This window comes from Nilaparvata lugens, chromosome 5, assembly GCF_014356525.2.
Source record: "Nilaparvata lugens isolate BPH chromosome 5, ASM1435652v1, whole genome shotgun sequence".
NCBI classification, from domain to species: Eukaryota; Metazoa; Arthropoda; class Insecta; order Hemiptera; family Delphacidae; genus Nilaparvata; species Nilaparvata lugens.
In genome coordinates, this window is record NC_052508.1 from 15,266,487 (window position 1) to 15,286,198 (window position 19,712).

The following is a 19,712-nucleotide window of genomic DNA, read 5'->3' on the forward strand; positions in this document are numbered from 1 at the left end:
TGAATGAATAGGACGTTTAAAGCTTGATTCGCACACAACAGTGAAAATATAATTCTCACGAGTTCTAATTAGACTATCCCCACACAGCCCAGCTGTGTAAGTATGAATAATGCCATTAGAACTTATGCGAATAATATTTTTACTGTCACTGTAGTGTGTGAATCCAGCTTCACGCCTGGGAGTAACTGTACTTGATCTGTTCTATCCATTTGCAATTATTATTTTTGAAAATAAGGTATATTTTCCCAAAGAACATATATGATCTTACTTCGCACATATTACTTAAAATGAATAATTGACGAAAGATTTTCATTTACTTTAGAAAATCGATTTTAATGTCAATTATAATATAAATCTCAATAAATCTTAAACTGTACAAATATGAACATTCAATGATTCTCTCATCAGCTCTGCTGTTAGTTTGATAAACAACATTAGTAAATTATTAACAAGTCATATGGTTCATATGATTAGAAAGAAGAAGCGTGAATGTAGAGCAACCAGCTTCTTACATCTCCCCCCCTTGAACGAGAAACTTCCTCGAAGGTGTCAATTTGCTTGAGTGACAGATGATTGGTTCACTCCCATTGATTCCGCAGGCCACTTCATACATTGAGTTTGATATTCTTCTTATAATGGGGAACGGTCCACTTCTAACTTCATCTAATTTATTTCTATTCAACTCCCTTTTTCTATATACACTAGTTCTTTTTCCTTGAAACCATATATTCTTCTGTTCTTATCACATCTCAGTTTGTTCCGTTTGTGGTTTAAATTGGAATTTTTTATTGCTTCTTCTCTGTCTATTTGTAAGTTTCGTTTTTTCCTCAGTTGTGATGGTATTATTTCCAAATCCTCTCCCAATAGCAGATATCTTGGTGTAAATTTAGTAGTGCTATGGATTGTCTTGTTGTATTCTGATGTGCAACTTTCCGCTATTTTCAACCACGTCTGCGTTCTTCCTTCTGGACTATTCACTTTGCATCTAATACGATTCACCAATGTCTGGTTTAGCCGCTCATTAAGACCATTTGATTGTGGGCAATCTACCGATGTGAACACCATTGTAACACCTTTTTCGAGTAGGTAATCTCTAAACTTTTTTGATTTGATAGACGCATATTGATCAGCTAATAGGATCTTGACAGAATGGTTTTGTAAGATAGGATCTAGCAAACGAATGTATTCTCTAGTAGTTTGACCGCTAGAGCTTGAAGTGAATGCATATCTAGAAAAGTGATCGACCAATATGTGTAGGTATCGTTTTGTTGAGTTGTTTCCACCAAACCCTCCAACAGTATCTATCGACATGATCTCATACGGTTCACTAGCTGGACCCAATTGTGAAAGTAATCCTATTGAGCGACCTCTTCTTGTTTTATTCTTCTTACATATATGACACGAATCACAATAGCGCTTGACCATTTCATCCATGTTGGAAAAGTAGTAATGTGGACGTATGTGTAATAGTGTGTGGTGAGTTCCGATATGTCCTAGTTGAAAATGAATTTTCTCAATCAATTCTTTACCCTTTTCTTGAGAAAGGAAGATTCTTTTGTTTCCTTTCATACATTTGTAGAATATTTCCTCTTTATATTCAACATTCCTATTATTCATTATTGCTTCTTTGTTTTTTTCTTGATCGTCTTTTATTTCTTGTATAGATATCAAATTCACAACTGTTAAAATGTCTTCTTTTTTCTTATCTCTTCCATCTTGGTTGAGTCTTTTTTCTGGCTATTTATATGACTATGTCCGTTTGAGTTTGTGAATGAATCATATTTTTGAATCTCATTCATCAGATCTTCTGTGGTCTCGATATTTTCCTTATCTAATCTATTCTGAATATGAACTGGTAGTCCCACAACAATATGTGAGATTCTAGATTCATCTGTCATAGTTCTCTCACATTCAAGCAATAATCGTTCCTTCTTCAAAGCATAATCAAGCATAGATCCAAAATTTTCAATGTATTTGAATGAATATGCATATCTCACATTTGACCAGCCTTTATTAGAAAAAGTTTGGAGAAATGTTTTTGACCACAAATTCCAATTTTTCAATCCTAATTTATATTTGTTGGAAGTATACCAATCTTCAGAACTCCCTTCTAAAAATAGTCTTAAACATATTATTTTTTCTTCATCGTTGTGGATATTGTAACGGATACATTCTTTCTCAAAATCTTCCAGCCAGAATTTTGCATTTTGTCCAATTTTCCCCGAGAATTTTTCCAAAACAAATTTCCTATCAATATCAATTGAAAATTCACTCTTACCTTTTTTCGGCATGTTGAACAAAAAAAATCGATTTATAATGATCTTACTTCGCACATATTACTTAAAATGAATAATTGACGAAAGATTTTCATTTACTTTAGAAAATAGATTTTAATGTCAATTATAATATAAATCTCAATAAATCTTAAACTGTACAAATATGAACATTCAATGATTCTCTCATCAGCTCTGCTGTTAGTTTGATAAACAACATTAGTCAATTATGATTGAAATTAGTCATATGTGTTAAGGAACACCTAACACATGTTATGAATGGTGCTAATAGGTCGCTAGGGTTTTTATTTCGAAATTGTAGGCCTTTTACAGCATGTGACGTTGTTTTGAAATTGTACTATGCTACAGTGAGGAGTAAACTTGAATATGCTGCTTTAGTTTGGGCTCCATTTCACAGCAGCGCTATTCTTGATTTAGAAAAAATTCAGAATAAATTTTTAAGGTATCTTTATTTTAAAAAGTTCAACGAATTCTGTCCGATAGCTTTTTCAACAGACAATCTAAGGTTGATATTTAATGTTCAAAGATTGGAAGAAAGGAGATCTGTCAGTTCCCTCTTGCTATTATATAATATCCTAAACAATCAAGTATTCATGCCAGAATTTATAAGTATGTTGCAACTTCATGTCCCGTTTAATAGACCAAAACCAAATATTCTGTTCCACATGCCATTTATCAGAACGACTCATCATTGCAATTCTTATATATACAGAACTTTACGTTTGTACAATAGAATAAGCCACTGCATTGATCCGTTTGCTGACCGTTTCAAAACCTTTAAGAAATCCTGTGAACTAGCATATCGCTCTATAGCTAACTCATGATTGATAAATAATTATACTAAACTCCCTCATTTTTTTTCTCTCTTCTAAAGCCCTATTTTTCCTCTATTCTCTATTTTATTTTTTATTTTATTTTTCTTATCATTTTTATTTCATTCTTCTTAATTTTCTATTATCATTGGTTTATTTTATTTTTTCATTTCGCCTCTTCTTATCTTATTAGTATTCAAAAATTGTGTTTACAATTTTATTTTACTTTTCATTCTTATTTTGCATCAAATATTATGTATCTAAACTAGTTGATGTCAATAAGGCTCTTCATGGATTTATTCTGTGAGCTTTTGTATGTAAATAAATAAATAAATAAATAAATTATTAACAAGTCATATGGTTCATATGATTAGAAAGAAGAAGCGTGAATGTAGAGCAACCAGCTTCTTACACATATTTTTCTGAAACCATAGCGTAATTTAGTTACTATTAAAAAGTCTTATTATTACCTTAACCTGGTTGTTTTCAATCTTGTTTCAGAAAGTTTCTAAAAATGGACGCCTTTCTAAGCAATGGAAAGGCCGCTGGCGGCGACGCTGGCAATAAGACGCCGACAGGCAAAATTGAGAAGCAGTATCAGAAGAAATCACAGCTTGAGCACATTTTGCTCAGGCCTGATACATATATTGGTAAGTGCCATTTGTCTGATAACTTATACTGTAAATATAAACTATGTTCTAAAAGTTGGACTTACGGTCTTACCTGCTTAACTACCAAGTTGTTATTTATTTTTAAAATTGAGAAACAGTATCCAAAGAAATCACAGCTTGAGCTCATTTTGTTCAGGCCTGATACATATATATTGGTTATTGGAACTTGTCCGCTAAACTATGACTCGGTTTCTTGGACAATTGTTAAATCTGATAAACCTATTATTTTATTATTATGAAACCTATAGATTCAATGGGTCATTAGACTTGAGTATATTAGAAACCGGGCTCAAATCTGCTAAAATATGTTGTTGTAGGTTAAACTTTGTTTCTAAACTGAAACTGCTTACTTTATTTTCATTGGCTAATTTGTCTTCTTTGATAAACTGTAACAGTCAGATTATACTCCTTCGTGGAGTTTTCAATTTACTTTTTATAAAAAAACTGCTAGTTTTTTTTTATTGCTGTTGACTAATGCCATCCTAGCTCGTAAACGAAACTGAAAGATATTTTGAAATCTGTAGGGGTCAAGTTTTGCAGTCTTAGTGCCGGTTGCACAAAAGCCTGTTAAATTTTAATCGTGATTAAATTCCACGGGAACCAATCAGAGAAGCCTTATTTTCGAAAAGAAACCTCCGATTGGTTCTCGTGACAGATATATTACCTGCTGCAGTCTTGTCAAGAGCTCCGGCGAAAATAATATTTAATGCGTGAATTGAGTAAAGTAATTAAATTCACCACTCATTTTTCTATCGTGGTTTCAAATCATTTTCTTTTGATTCTATTTTGTGTGAATTTTGCAATGGTTTTCTAAAATTTCTGAACAATCTTCATGTTTGTTTGGCAGGTTCGGTTGAACACCACACGGAGCAGATGTGGGTCTATGACTCGGAGAAGAATGCGATGGAGAAGCGTGAGATCACCTACGTTCCCGGATTGTTCAAAATTTTTGATGAAATTCTCGTAAACGCTGCCGACAACAAGCAGCGAGACCCCACAATAAACACTATCAAAATTGAAATTAAACCGTGAGTACTAGTATTTTTCATATCAATAAAATCAATGTTTATCAATCTACCGCGTACCGTAGCCGGTTTGATTAACATTAGAAAATAAGTCGGTCACGTTTTTCAAAAGACGTATTTCAAGCTACGGTACGGCGGTGTGAAAGGTTAAGCTACGGTTAAGGCTTCCATATTTATTTTAAAATGTTTAATTACACTACACATAATAACTTTTTCATAAAAATATTCTTTATTTTATAATTCCCAAGATCCAGAATCTCTCAATATGATAAAATATTTTGTTGATTAATTATGTTTGTACATTATCAAAAGACGATCTGGCAACTTTGCGGAGCTGGAAAAGGATAGTGCTATATGCTTTGTCGAATTATAGAAAGGATAGTAAATTCAATGTTGATCAAATACTGCCATTATAACGTGGACCTCACTTAAATCTATTTCCACTGTATCAATAATATTCAATTCTATCACTATTACTAGGTATATAATATATTTTGAAATCCCTCTACGTGATGTTGATCAATTTTACAATTTTTGTTGAAATTTTGCATGGAATAAGCCAGCAGCATCATGTTTTAAATGTTACAATGCACGAAAATAGGAGTAAATTCTGTGCGAATCTCCTATGTTGTTTAGTTACTGATGTAGTGTTACTGCAGTTATTCAAATAACTGTAGTCCGTGAGATATTACTTTCAAACATGAATAGGGGAAACCAGTTTCTCGTTGCACAGTTTGTAGCATGGACAGAGGAGTGGAGAGGAGTAAGCATTCTGCGCACAATTGTATACTGATACAGGTAGTGGGAGTGATTAGTGAAGGAAAGAGTATCGGGCCTCTCTGTCTGTTCTAACCATGTTAAAAGTAATATCTCACGGACTAGAGCAGCTCACTGCAGAGTAAATCTCAATAGGCCTATATATGTAGATTACGTAGGCTCCGTCTTTATCTATTCCTTTACACAATGTAATAGTGTTGTAACGTATGTATTTTTTGTCATACTTTTTTACTTTCCTTGCCCTATTACCATAGGTAAGGAAAGTAGGCTATTGCTTTCCGAAAAAAATTAAGGTACCTCAATTTCTAAATTCCTATACGTTCCAAGATCCCCTGAGTCCGAAAAAGTGGTTTTCGGGTATTGGTCTGTGTGTGTGTGAGTGTATGTGCGTCTGTGTACACGATATCTCATATCCCAGTTAACGGAATGACTTGAAATTTGGAACGTAAGGTCCTTACACTTAAGGATCCGACACGAACAATTTCGATCAAATGCAATCCAAGATGGCGGCAAAAATGGCGAAAATGTTGTCAAAAACAGGGGTTTTCGCGATTTTCTCGAAAACGGCTCCAACGATTTTGATTAAATTCATACCTGAAATAGTCATTGATAAGCTCTATCAACTGCAACAAGTCCTATATCTTTAAAAAATTCAGGAGCTTTGCCTCATCTATGCAAAGTTTGGTTTTAGATTCTTAATTATCAGCCTTCATATACAATTTAAACAGAAAATTTTGAGTGGAATAGATTGAGCATGAGAATCTCTGCAATTAATGTCCAGTAACATTTCCACCTAAAATTGAAAATAAGCTTGAAATCCGTGAAAATGTGATTATTAATCTGCAAACTGTTGGTTCTATTAAATCATTCACTACGAAGAGATAGCAGACCTCGTGTGTATCCAGCGTTATTGACCTATCACCAGCTGTCTCATCTTTGAATAGTAGACTTGAGATGCGCGAGTACACTAGCGTCAGGTGATCAATTTTTATAACGGCAAGGAAAGTTGTGTGAGTGCGCCACACCAGATTTTTTCAGCTGTTTTGCCTGGAATCAAGCCGTTGAACAGCTGTTTGCAGAACAAGCAAACATGTAATTTCTTTGAAGCATACTGTAGGCTAATGTAAAGAGATCATATGTTTTCTTTACTGTCGAGTATGCTTTCTAGTTCCGAAATAGGAACAGTAAAACTGCTACCAAAAAAACGCCTTCGGCGCTCCAGGTGGAAGTTTTGTCAATAAGAATCACAAAATTCCTAATTCGGAGGGTGTGAACTAGGTAATGTTTATAGAATGCATGTAATAACAAGATGGCAATGCTTTCTATTTCTTAATTATTCTTCGTTGGATTTTTATGACAAAAATAGTGTACGTTACTTGGCCGTGAATGTCTCTTGCAGGGCTCGAATGAAATTGTAGTCTTAGCTAGCGCCTCGACTAGGAACATCATTCTCGGCCCTGCAAATGGCCACTTCCCGTACTTGTGACGTAAATAACTATAACTTTCACATTCCAAGAAACTATAACTGCTATGATGATTGGATGAATTTAAACTGATGTATTTGTAATGTTATTGTGATGTGATGGCAGGGAAGAAAATGTGATTTCGATCTACAACAACGGCGAGGGCATTCCGGTGGTGCTGCACAAGGAGCAGAAGATGTATGTGCCGACGATGATCTTCGGCCACCTGCTGACCAGCTCCAATTACAACGACGAAGACGACAAGGTGACCGGTGGTCGCAATGGCTACGGAGCCAAACTGTGCAATATTTTCAGCTCGTCGTTCATCGTCGAAACCAGCTCCAAGGAGTACAAGAAGAGCTTTCGACAGGTTTGTCCATAATCGAGGACTACACATAGGTTAGTTGTTGTTTAGGTCTGAAACAATAGAATGTAGGTTAATGATCCTTGATCAGTTGGCGTTGAGAAGTTTCACTCTAGATTTATGATGATGATAATAATAATAATGATAATGAAAGATGAATAAATTTTTCATAAGGTCGGTAGCAGTTCATCTAGAACTCCATATTTAATAGTTTTAGAATAATAGAATTGAGTTTATCAATCCTTTATTGGGTAAAGTTGAGGAGTTGAGACTTGAGAATGATGATTGTGATGATGATGACTTATGAGAAAGATGAGTACGTTTTTCAAGTTTGTCAAGTTGGTAGCTGTTAGTGGGAGGACTCCACATAGAATAGTTTCTAAAAGAATAGAATATAGGTTAATGATCCTTGATGAAGTGGTGCTGAGAAGTTGAGACTGATGATGGGAAAATGAGTTTGTATATTTTTCACAATCGTCAGGTTGGCCGCACTTGGTCGAACTCCTTATTCTATGATAGTTTTGATAGAATAGAATGTAATTTAATTATATTTTATCTGGTGGAATTGAGTTCACCAAATGACTTGGGAGAATGATGGGTATATTAATTTTAAATCGTCAGGTTGGTAGCAGTCGTTAAAGAACTCCACATGAGTAGTTTTATAAGAATAAAATGTGGTCTAATGATCCTTTTTTGGGTAAAGTTAAGGAGTTGAGACTTAGTACTTGTGAGAATGATAGGTGTAGGTGAGAATAGGTGAGAAAACTATAGGTATATTTGTCAAGATAGGAGGATCAATCGTTTATTAGAAAAAGGAATGTTACACACAACTTTGAATCTCAATTGTAATTAATATGGAAAATTATTTATTTGAAGATGCAAATATATTAAGAGGAGAAAGAGACTTGACCATCAAGCGGCTCGAAATTGTGGGAACTGAGTTTTGAAAGAAGAGAGGATAAAATCTATCGTAGCGCATTGAATACATGTATTTCTCGTTTTTTTTCTTCAGAAATGGGCCGACAACATGTCGAAAACTTCGGAGCCGAAAATAAAGGAAGATGACGGAGATTTCACGAAAGTGACATTTTCGCCGGATCTGTCCAAATTTAAGATGGATAAGTTGGACAAAGACATAGTCGATCTGATGTCAAGGAGAGCCTGCGACGTTGCCGCGTCGACTGGCGGCGTTAAAGTGTTTCTCAACGGCAAAAATCTTCAGGTAGGGTGACATTCATTTCATTCTGTATTCTAGTTCATCTTGATCTGCTGTTTGATCAACGTTTTCGTTCTTTGTGTTTGTTAACTAAAATTATCAAAAAAAATTCCAATAATACTAACATAAATAACAGTTTAAAGGCAAAAACCCAACCTACCCTTCTACCTTTGAAACATAATTTAAAATAACCTTTTAGGTTATTTTATCTATCTAACTTTATAGGAAGGATGAACTGAAATCAAGAAGAACTGAGACCCTCCGTTCAGGTACTCGTTTACAAATTAAATTTAGTTTTTCAAATTATTTCAGATAAGATTTAACTACCGTAAAACGGGGTTACTTAAGCCTACAGGGTAACAAAAGCCATTTTGCAAGGTAAATTTCAAGAGCCCATGTTGGTAACACTGATTTCAGAAATCCTGGATGTTTATAGATCTATGAGTTGGAAATTGTACAAACTTCAAGCTGATGCAAAAAAAAATTACTAAGATTTGATTGAAGTAAAGCATTGAAAAATGTTATTATTTGGAGGAAATTTGTATCAAATTTTATACCCATCATAACTTTATTTGTCCATCCCAGTCTGTTCTCTTTCAAGTTTAGTAACTATTTCGAAACATAACCTCAATTGTCTGTCTACCGACCTTATGAAAAATTTATTCATCTTTCATTATCATTATTATTATTATCATCATCATAAATCTAGAGTGAAACTTCTCAACGCCAACTGATCAAGGATCATTAACCTACATTCTATTGTTTCAGACCTAAACAACAACTAACCTATGTGTAGTCCTCGATTATGGACAAACCTGTCGAAAGCTCTTCTTGTACTCCTTGGAGCTGGTTTCGACGATGAACGACGAGCTGAAAATATTGCACAGTTTGGCTCCGTAGCCATTGCGACCACCGGTCACCTTGTCGTCTTCATCGTTGTAATTGGAGCTGGTCAGCAGGTGGCCGAAGATCATCGTCGGCACATACATCTTCTGCTCCTTGTGCAGCACCACCGGAATGCCCTCGCCGTTGTTGTAGATCGAAATCACATTTTCTTCCCTGCCATCACATCACAATAACATTACAAATACATCAGTTTAAATTCATCCAATCATCATAGCAGTTATAGTTTCTTGGAATGTGAAAGTTATGAATCCAACTATATAAACCAGCAAAGAGATCCCGGGTTCAAACCCTCTCATTACCAAAAGTTTTTTAACCAGATCACTCCCGTGTTATCGGATGGGCACGTTAAACGGTCGGTCCCGGCTGAAGTACGACTGTCGTAAGGCCCACTGACGGCTTAAATGTTTAGATGTTTACATGAGTATAATATTGTGGATTGAAGTGAAATTTTCAATATTTTTGCCGATTGTGAAGGAAGATTTTTGTTTGGATTTGTATTTTGAAATACATAAATCTTTAATAGATACATTTTTTTGACTCAAAATAGTGTGTGAATTAAGTTATCATTTTTACATAAACTCTAGACTGTGTATTCCAAATAAAGGTTAAAAGCAGTTTTGGGAGAATGCCTTTTACTTTTACCTGAATTGTATTTTTTCTATGAATAAAAAAAATGAATAAATTATAAATTGAGGCGGTGTGACCTTCCCGCAAGGGAGTCCCCACCAACAAAAGCCATACGTATCTACTTGTTTTACTACAGTATAGAACTAATTTTGAAGTTGAGAGAAATTGACATAAATAGCAACTGACCTGCTTGTGACTGGCCTCTCTGACGTTGAGCACTTTACCCCTGAGCGGAAAGACGCCGTAGCGATCACGGCCGATAACGCCCAGCCCGGACACAGCCAGCGTCTTGGCCGAATCTCCCTCGGTCAGGATCAGCGTGCAGTGGACAGAGTCCTTCTTGCCGGCGTCGTTGGCATCCTCCAGCTTCGGAATGCCCTTCAGCCGTGTCTGCTTCTTGCCCGACGCCTTCTGCAGTTTCTCCTGCTCCTTGGTTTTAGCCCAGACCAGTAGCGTTTCGACAATGCCACATTTAAGCACGCCCGCAATGAACTTGTCGGTGAGCACACACTTGGAGCCGAAGTTCTTCTCCTGTGACGTCATGTTCTCTTTAGTTTGAGAGTCGAACGTCGGGTTGACGATGAGACAGTTGATGAACACCCACAGATGGTTCTTGATCTGGAACGGCTTCATGTCCATGCCGCCCTTGTTTTTCTTCTTCATTGTCGCCACTATGTTCTTAACGATCATGTTCACTACATAGTCCACGTGGCGGCCACCCTGTAACAATCAAACAACGTAAACAATGTATTCATGTGTCTAAAACAAGTAAAAATGTAAGTAAAGTGTAATTAGTGAAGAATTGGAAAGTCGCACATAACCTTTATTTGGACAATTTATTTTAGGAAATTAGGATAAAAAGAAGTTTTGGACTGTAGTCTGTTTCTTTGTCCTTCAAGTTGATTGTGAATGATAAATAAATAAATAGCCCTACGGGTGTGATCACATTGGATGTGTATATGTGCAAGTGCAAGCTTGGTTAAGCATGACCACAGATGAAAGAAACACTACTTCTTCTTTATGCTTCTTCCGTGGCATGACCAAGCGCGCAGATGAGAAACAAAATCTGGAGAGAGCAATAGGAACACTCACACTGGACGTATTCACTTACTGGCTGCGTTCAATGTAAGCAGCTGCAAAACGTGTTAATATGGCTCTTTCCAGATTTTGTTTTTTGGCTCATGCCGACATGCACTTGCACATATACGCATTCAATGTGATCACGCCCTAAGATGAGTGTTAATTTATTCCGTCGCAAAAATTGAAAAATACCTATAAGACATAAATTTTGGACAATGTAAGCTTATCTGAATTCACGAGAAATGGCTAGGTAACCTCAATTTTTCTCTCCCAATCATTTTAATAATGTGATTTTTGTTAAAAAAGTGTAAAGAATAATAAATTTGATGAAAATAGACCATGCCAATTTTTTGAGCAGAGCCGATTAAAATTCATTTTTACTGCAAGTAAACTGACATGAACGGAAAAACTTCCAACTATTTACGTACCAATGAATATTTAAATAGTAAATTATAGCAAATTTACCTAAAGCAATTCTTACATCCTTATCCTTACTCTCAACACAATCAAGCATATTAATATACACAAGATTCCAGCTGATTTTTTGTGATTAAATTCCTATGAACCACGTACTGGTATTTGTTAAGAATTTTGTTTTGTTCGCTTCTTTATCAATCTATTCTTAATTGATTTCTTTATTCATATTTTTTGGTAGTTATCTTCATAGTTTTTATAATTTTTAAATTTCTTTGTTTATGTCTGTTATGGGGCAATAATGGGATTTGACCCCTGGTGTCCTCAAATATGTATTTTTGTGATATGAATAAAACATTATTATAGCTTTTCCTTTGATGTTATTTCAAGTTTTTGACTTTCTTCTTCAAGTATTAGATATTTATATCATGCACTTGGCATACGATTTCATCCATATGTCCTCAACTTTATCATTTGAACAGATTATTACATTTCACATTGTGGTAGCCTACATGATATGAAAACAATGAATAAAATAGTGCACCTTTGTTGTGGCTATGCTATTCACGAAGGAGATCTGCTGGAATCCTTGGTCGGATAATGTGACGGCTACTTCCCAGCGGGCGCCAAATCTCTCGTGGACTATCTTCAGAGGATTCTCATCATCATCTAATTTATCCTTCGTATATAGATCAACATAATCTTTGAACGTTTTAATCTGAAACAAAAATATACAATCGATTGAAACATATAATTGAAAACAAACGTTATGACACTTTTTACTGTAAACAAGAGAAGAATGGAATTATTTTTTTTTGTTCGTTTTCAGATTACGGTAAGCTAATTACAAATTTGTTTAACATAGTTGTCCTTAATCCTTAATGAAAAATCCTGCAAATATGGAGTGATTTGGACTGGATCTAAATTCTACGCTAATTACTTGAAATGAAAGACTGTTAAAGTGATCAAATTAAATAAATATATAAATAATATAAATGGTATATTTCAGAATTTAAAGAATTGTTTTGTATTTGTTTGCATTATTTGTATTGTATTTTTCCTAAAAATATATAAATGATATAAATAGTATATTTCAGAATTTAAAGAATTGTTTTGTATTCGTTTGCATTATTTGTATTGTATTTTTCAGTTTTTTTTTTGACAAAAATTGAAATTTATACAAAATAAGGTCATACATAATAAAAGACAGCGTCTCATTAGCCCCAAATATATATATATATATTCATGGATCACATGAATCTATTATACAAGATGGCGTCTTTCTCGGCGCCTTGCAACAGATAATCATGAATATCAACAACCCAATCCACTCTATAAAATAAGGCGTTTCATCAGCCACGCCACCAAATTAATACACTTTAATAGATAATTGATCATCCGATGCATGGACCAACTCACGTGATGCAAGACGGCGTCTCATCAGCCACCAAATAAATATAATCATAGATCACGTGATACTAGATTGAGTCTTTTTCGGCGCCATGCAACAGCTAATTATGAATATAAGTCGAAAAAGAGCAACCTAAGGGAGGTTATCAACACATATCATAATAACATTGATAAAATACTGTATTGTGAAGACATGATACTGTAATTAAATAAATATATAAATAGTTCAAAACGAATTCTCAACTTGCAGTTCGTCAGGATAGCAAAATAGATGAGTAGCCTATATAAATGTTGTTGTTGTGTGTGTTTGCCAGGTGCTGTTCACATGCCTGAAGCGCACCGACAAGCGTGAGATCAAGGTGGCCCAGCTGGCCGGGTCGGTGGCCGAGCAGTCGGCCTACCACCACGGTGAGGTGTCACTGATGTCGACCATCATCAACCTGGCGCAGAACTATGTGGGCAGCAACAATATCAACCTGTTGCAGCCGCTCGGTCAGTTCGGCACGCGATTGCAGGGCGGCAAGGACGCCGCAAGTCCGCGTTACATCTTCACCATGCTCAATCCTCTCACGCGTCTCATCTTCCACCCGGACGACGATCTGCTGCTCAAGTACCTCAAGGACGACAATCTCAGGGTCGAGCCGCAATGGTATGTATGCTATAGTCAGCTCCAAATTATAATGCCAGTGTTTGATTAGCAATTATTGTATTGCTATCCTTGTCCATCATTCATTCATAAAATAATGTACATTAACAAAAGGCAGAAGAGTAGGAGGAGGAGAAGAATTAGAAGGAAAATGAGGAGTAGAAGGAGTTTGAGGTGGTAGCCTAGAAAATAAGGAGTAGAAGAAAGTGATAGAAAACAGAGATTTCTCGAGAAGTAACAGAAAAATAGGGCTCCAAGAAGTAGATATGAAAATGAGGATGAAGAAAAATAATAGATGTGTCTAGCATTCAACAAAGCGGATATCGCTGTCTCTTTCTCGCTTTTGCTCTGTTGCCAGATCGTCTTTTAACAATGTAGAATTAATAATTAACAAAATATTTCATCTTAATTATCATGAAAATTCATTATGAAATTATTAAAAAAAATAATTTCTTGCTTAATAAAATATAATTGATGATTTTAAACGAGAATGAACAGTTAATACTGCCACTAGTATACTGTCACTGCCTTCTAGTTGTTGAGAAGGTGATATTGTGGTTATTAACCATACTATAAAAGAGGTCAACGTTATAATGGCTGTGGAGAAAGATAGATTTTCCACCTGAGTGGGAAAAGGCTGAGAAGAAGAATAGTGTTTTTATAATGCATGATTCTGTTACGAATAAGTTCGTATTACCATAGAGAAACGATAGCATGAGTAGTTATCCCATGGTATAGGACGTTTATGTCGCAACTTTTACTGTTATCCCAAGCTGATAGTTCACATAGTTCTTTCCTATGCAGCTGTGTGACGCTGGTAGTCTCTCAAATTGTGCCGTTCATACACTATCACTCCAACAAAACGTGAAAATTGACAATAATCGACAGTAATCGGCTTGAGATAACAGTAAAAGTTGCGACATAAATTCCCTATACCATGGGATATCTACTTACGCTATTGTTTCTCTATGGTATTACATTGGATTTTGAAATGTGTCGCCAAAATCGCATCAATATGGCTACTCCATAAGAAACATGAACAGGTGTCTAGACCTCTTTCTATAGACCTTGATGCATGTAACTAGATAGTGGCGGGCTCTGGTGGCGAATAGTGTAGCACTATGTGAACTAATATTTGAATACATGCGTTACACTCAACATTCAACACTTTATAAATTGGTGTCTAATTTTGAATTGCAGGTATATGCCGGTGATACCGATGCTGCTAGTGAACGGCGCCGAAGGCATAGGTACTGGCTGGATGACGAAGATCCCGAACCACAATCCGCGCGAAATCGTTGCCAACATCAAGCGCATGATGCAGGGCGAGGAGCCGCTGCCGATGAAGCCGTGGTACAAGAACTTTCTGGGCGAAATCGATCCGCTCGGCTTGGAGAAGTTTGTGGTGAACGGCGAGGTGGGCATCATCAGCGACACTCGGCTTGAGATCACAGAGCTGCCGGTCGGCACCTGGACGCAGAACTACAAGGAGTCGGTGCTCGAGCCGATGCTGCATGGTGCCGACAAGACGCCAGCTTGTATCACGTGAGTTGGCCCTTGCATCCGATCACCAATTATCCATTGAAGTATACTAATTTGATGGCTGATGAAACGCCTCATTTTATAGAGTGGATATTCATAATTAGCTGTTGCATGGCGCCGAAAAAGACTCAATCTTGTATCACGTGATCTATGATTATATTTATTTGGTGGCTGATGAGACGCCGTCTTGCATCACGTGAGTTGGTCCATGCATCGGATGATCAATTATCTATTAAAGTGTATTAATTTGGTGGCGTGGCTGATGAAACGCCTTATTTTATAGAGTGGATTGGGTTGTTGATATTCATGATTATCTGTTGCAAGGCGCCGAGAAAGACGCCATCTTGTATAATAGATTCACGTGATCCATGAATATATATATTTGGGGCTAATGAGACGCTGTCTTTTATTATGTATGACCTTATTTTGTATAAATTTCAATTTTTGTCAAAAAAAAAAACTGAAAAATACAATACAAATAATGCAAACGAATACAAAACAATTCTTTAAATTCTGAAATATACTATTTATATCATTTATATATTTTTAGGAAAAATACAATACAAATAATGCAAACAAATACAAAACAATTCTTTAAATTCTGAAATATACCATTTATATTATTTATATATTTATTTAATTTGATCACTTTAACAGTCTTTCATTTCAAGTAATTAGCGTAGAATTTAGATCCAGTCCAAATCACTCCATATTTGCAGGATTTTTCATTAAGGATTAACTTAGTCATCTGACTACGACCCAATAGTTCAAATTAATGTACAACTGTCAAATTTGTTCTCATCTATCCTGTATATTTTGCCAAATTATCATGGAAAGTTATTGCGCCCAAAAACAAGTACAAATGATGAAAAGAAATTGTTCTATGCAGCCATTTTTCCTAGAGTTTCGCCTATTTTACGTGCGCAGAAATCGTCCAACCGAGATGACTATTCACAAAGTGAAAATAAATTCTAGGAAACTGATTGTTGATTATTCAAACAAAACACAATTTCGTGAACTTTACAAAAAAAAATCCTTTTAACTTTCAAACCCTAACACAAAGTGAAAATAAATTCGAGGAAACTGATTGTTGATTATTCAAACAAAACACAATTTCGTGAACTTTACAAAAAAATCCTTCCAACCCTAAAACTAATGGAATAATAATGATGATGATAGTCTACATACAGATTTGTGATTGAATTTGAAATTTTAGAAAATCACAATTTCAACAATCATATTGTTTTTGACATTGTTGATATGCTGTGGGTTTAGATGGCCAAGTCTCAACTTGTTTTATCCAATTTATAATCTGTAGAACTGGAGAATATGTTTTGCGGTGATGCCAAAATCTCATTTTGGTCTAAATTGCATTTTACCTTAGCTAAAACTATATCTTGGCTTTGACTAAATTGTAGTTAAAACTTAGCTGACTATTTGTTGCGAGTATTTAGAATATTTTGCAAATATATTATAATTATTTAATCATTGACAAATGTGTTTTCAGTGAATACAAGGAGTACAACACAGACGCCACAGTAAAGTTTGTCATCACAATGTCAGCTGATAAGCTCGCGCAAGCTGAAAATGAAGGCCTGCACAAGTTTTTCAAGCTGCAAACACTCATCAACAGTTCTATTAGTTAGTTCTATTCGACTTGCATTCTTAGTTTTAAGCAAATTCGCATTCTTGCATTCTTAGCTCATGGTTTTATTCATAGTTCATAAACCAATATCACTTTTAAAACCATCTTAGGCACGGTTGCACAAACGCCTGTTGAATTTCAATCGTGATTAAACGCCACGAGAACCAATCAGAGAAGCCATCTTTTCAAAAAAATCCATCTCTTATTTGTTCTCGTGGCATTTACTCATTTAAATTCGTGTGCTTTTAAGTTCAACAGGCTTTTGTTCAACCGCGCCATACTCTTCTAAAGACTAGTGAACTTGTCGTGTCTATAAAGATTTGATGGGATTTATCCTGTCTTCGAAAAATTAAGCCAGTTACATACACATCAATTTTTGGACGTTTTACATTTTGTCGTTCTTATGATATCTAGGCCTACAAGATTAAACGGAACTTGACAAACACATCATCTGTTTACCGAGATATGTTTGATCTAATCTAAAAATCGGTGTGTGTGTAACTAGACTTACAATCATTTTTTATAGAATCATTAGTTCCCTTTTATTTTTTGAAGATACATCCCGTTTCGGCCAACCGGACACTTGTTTAGAAGAAGACACCGGCCAAATTTGGACACGAAACCGGACGAGTTTTCCAAATAAATGAAGGAATACAGTACTAGTAATTCTATATGAAAACTATTTAGTAGGCCTAGCCCTGTAGAAATGAATAGAATAAATTACAAAAAATATGTTTAGTAAAATTTCTCATTTCATAATAATTTATTATGCCTGCATCAATTTTCAATGTATGCTGCCAATTAAATTTCTTACAGTACAGTTGATTATTGCTTAATCATAATTTAATCAATCATTGCTTACCACTCGACCAATGCTGACGGCTTTTAAGGCTGTGCAAAGGCTAAAAATTAACTTTCTACTCGTGATATTTTTCAAAGTTTTTTTGGATTTGTATATCATCAAGCTATCAAAATGGAAAAGTTTTCTCGGGAAATTTTTTTTTCGATCATTACTTTTTGAGATATGAGCGCCTGAAGTTTAATTTTTTGGGACGGAACATTTCAAATTCGGTAAGATATAAATCCATGAGATTTAGAGGATGGATTATTCATGGAATTGTTGATCTAGTAAAACAAAAATTTTCTGAAAATATCAATTTTTAAGATAAAAATTACTAAAGATTACTAAAAACAACCAAAAATAACTTTTAGTTGAGTTATTTTTAGTAAATTGAATAACTTTTTCAAAAATTGATATACAAATCGAAAAACTTTGAAAAACATCACGAGTAGAAAGTTTATTTTTAGCCTTTGCACAGCCTTAAAAGTGGATCTCACCATTGATTGATGAAATTTATAGATCGATTATCGATTTATAGATTTACAAAATCGTTCTTCATTTTATTTTCACAAATAGCATATCATTAAAATTATTATGAGAGAAGTGAAAAGGTAACCTTATTAAAATATAGTTCTTGATTGTAAAAGTTTTGGAATTTTGTATATGTTGTTATGTTTTCAGTGTGCGTTTGACAAAGACAACTGTTTGAAGAGATACACCTCGGCGATTGAAGTGCTGAAGGAATTTTTCCCCGCAAGGATGTTGTACTACGAGAAGAGGAAAGACAATATGGCCGGCACTCTCGAAGCCGAAACTAGAAAATTGTCCAACCAGGCAAGGTAATAATCGACTTTATATTTGAACTTTGATAATATATTAAATGTAACTTTTATTATATTGATAGTAATATTTTTATTTTATTTGATGACACGACTGGCTACGGGTATTCGTCCCACTATCCAAATAAATTATTATTTTGGAGTGTAACCTATACTCGTGATGCTACTTTGAATTGAAAAAAGAAATTTAGATAGTCAGATGATTTTGTTTTCCCGAAAATGAAATCGTTGTTCATTATTGAATGAATGTGAAACTGAAATTAAGATGTAGCATTACGTTACTGTAAAAAACGTAAACGTACGTGAATATTGAGTTTTTTAAAGTCAACTTATTTAACAATGGTGTTGTAGTGTCATTATATTATTGGCATTGTTTGAGAAAAGACTCTAAAGTCTAGAACGCTGTTTGAAGTCTAGAACAAGTCAAGTTTGGGCAAAGGAATATTCTACACAATTTTTCTCAGTGATTGAATAAATAATTATTTGTTAAAAATTATGGAGCAATAAAGTTTGCATACAGGATGAGTAGCATACACAATTTATTTGAAATTGCAACAAACCGAAAATTCTAATGTTTTTTTACAACGAAGCAACAAGTAACCAACTGTGGATTAGCTACAAGACTCTTAGGGCCGGTTTCTGAGCTCGGGATTCAGCTGAGTTCTAGACTTTAAACAGCTGGAGTCAGAAAATTGGCTTTCCGAAACGGGGCGTAGTCGCAGTTTTTATGGTAATCTTTATTTTCTCATTTCTATGATTGGAAACGTTTTCCCTTGACGAAATTAAACATTCCTAAATATTTCAAATTAGCTGAAACTTTACACTATTTTCTCTTTATTTTATTTTGTGTTCAATTTTCTAGTTTATCGAAATTTAATTTAAACGTGACTTTGAATATGACTACGACTACGCCCCGTTTCAGAAACCCAATTCTCTGACTCCAGCTGTTTAAAGTCCAGACTTACCTAAATCCCGAGCTTAGAAATCGGCCTAAGAGTTAGCTAATCCACAGTTGGTTACTTGTTGCTTCATTGTAAAAAACATTGGAATTCTCGGTTTTTTGCAATTTCAAATAAATTATTGTGTATGCTACTAATCCTATATGCAAACTTCATTGCTCCATAATTTTTAACAAATAAA

The 19,712-nt window shown here is 34.9% G+C and overlaps 1 protein-coding gene across 1 annotated transcript; it reads left to right on the forward strand.

The window, feature by feature from the left end:
• The first annotated feature begins 3,557 nt into the window (after positions 1-3,557).
• LOC111056617 (DNA topoisomerase 2-like) lies at positions 3,558-18,576 on the forward strand. The gene is made up of 8 exons (XM_039429389.1): positions 3,558-3,756; positions 4,625-4,805; positions 7,169-7,412; positions 8,419-8,628; positions 13,374-13,708; positions 14,906-15,250; positions 16,755-16,888; positions 18,431-18,576. The coding sequence occupies exons 1-8, from the start codon at positions 3,621-3,623 to the stop codon at positions 18,574-18,576; spliced, it is 1,731 nt and encodes a 576-aa protein (XP_039285323.1). The 5' UTR covers positions 3,558-3,620.
• The last annotated feature ends 1,136 nt before the right edge of the window (positions 18,577-19,712 follow it).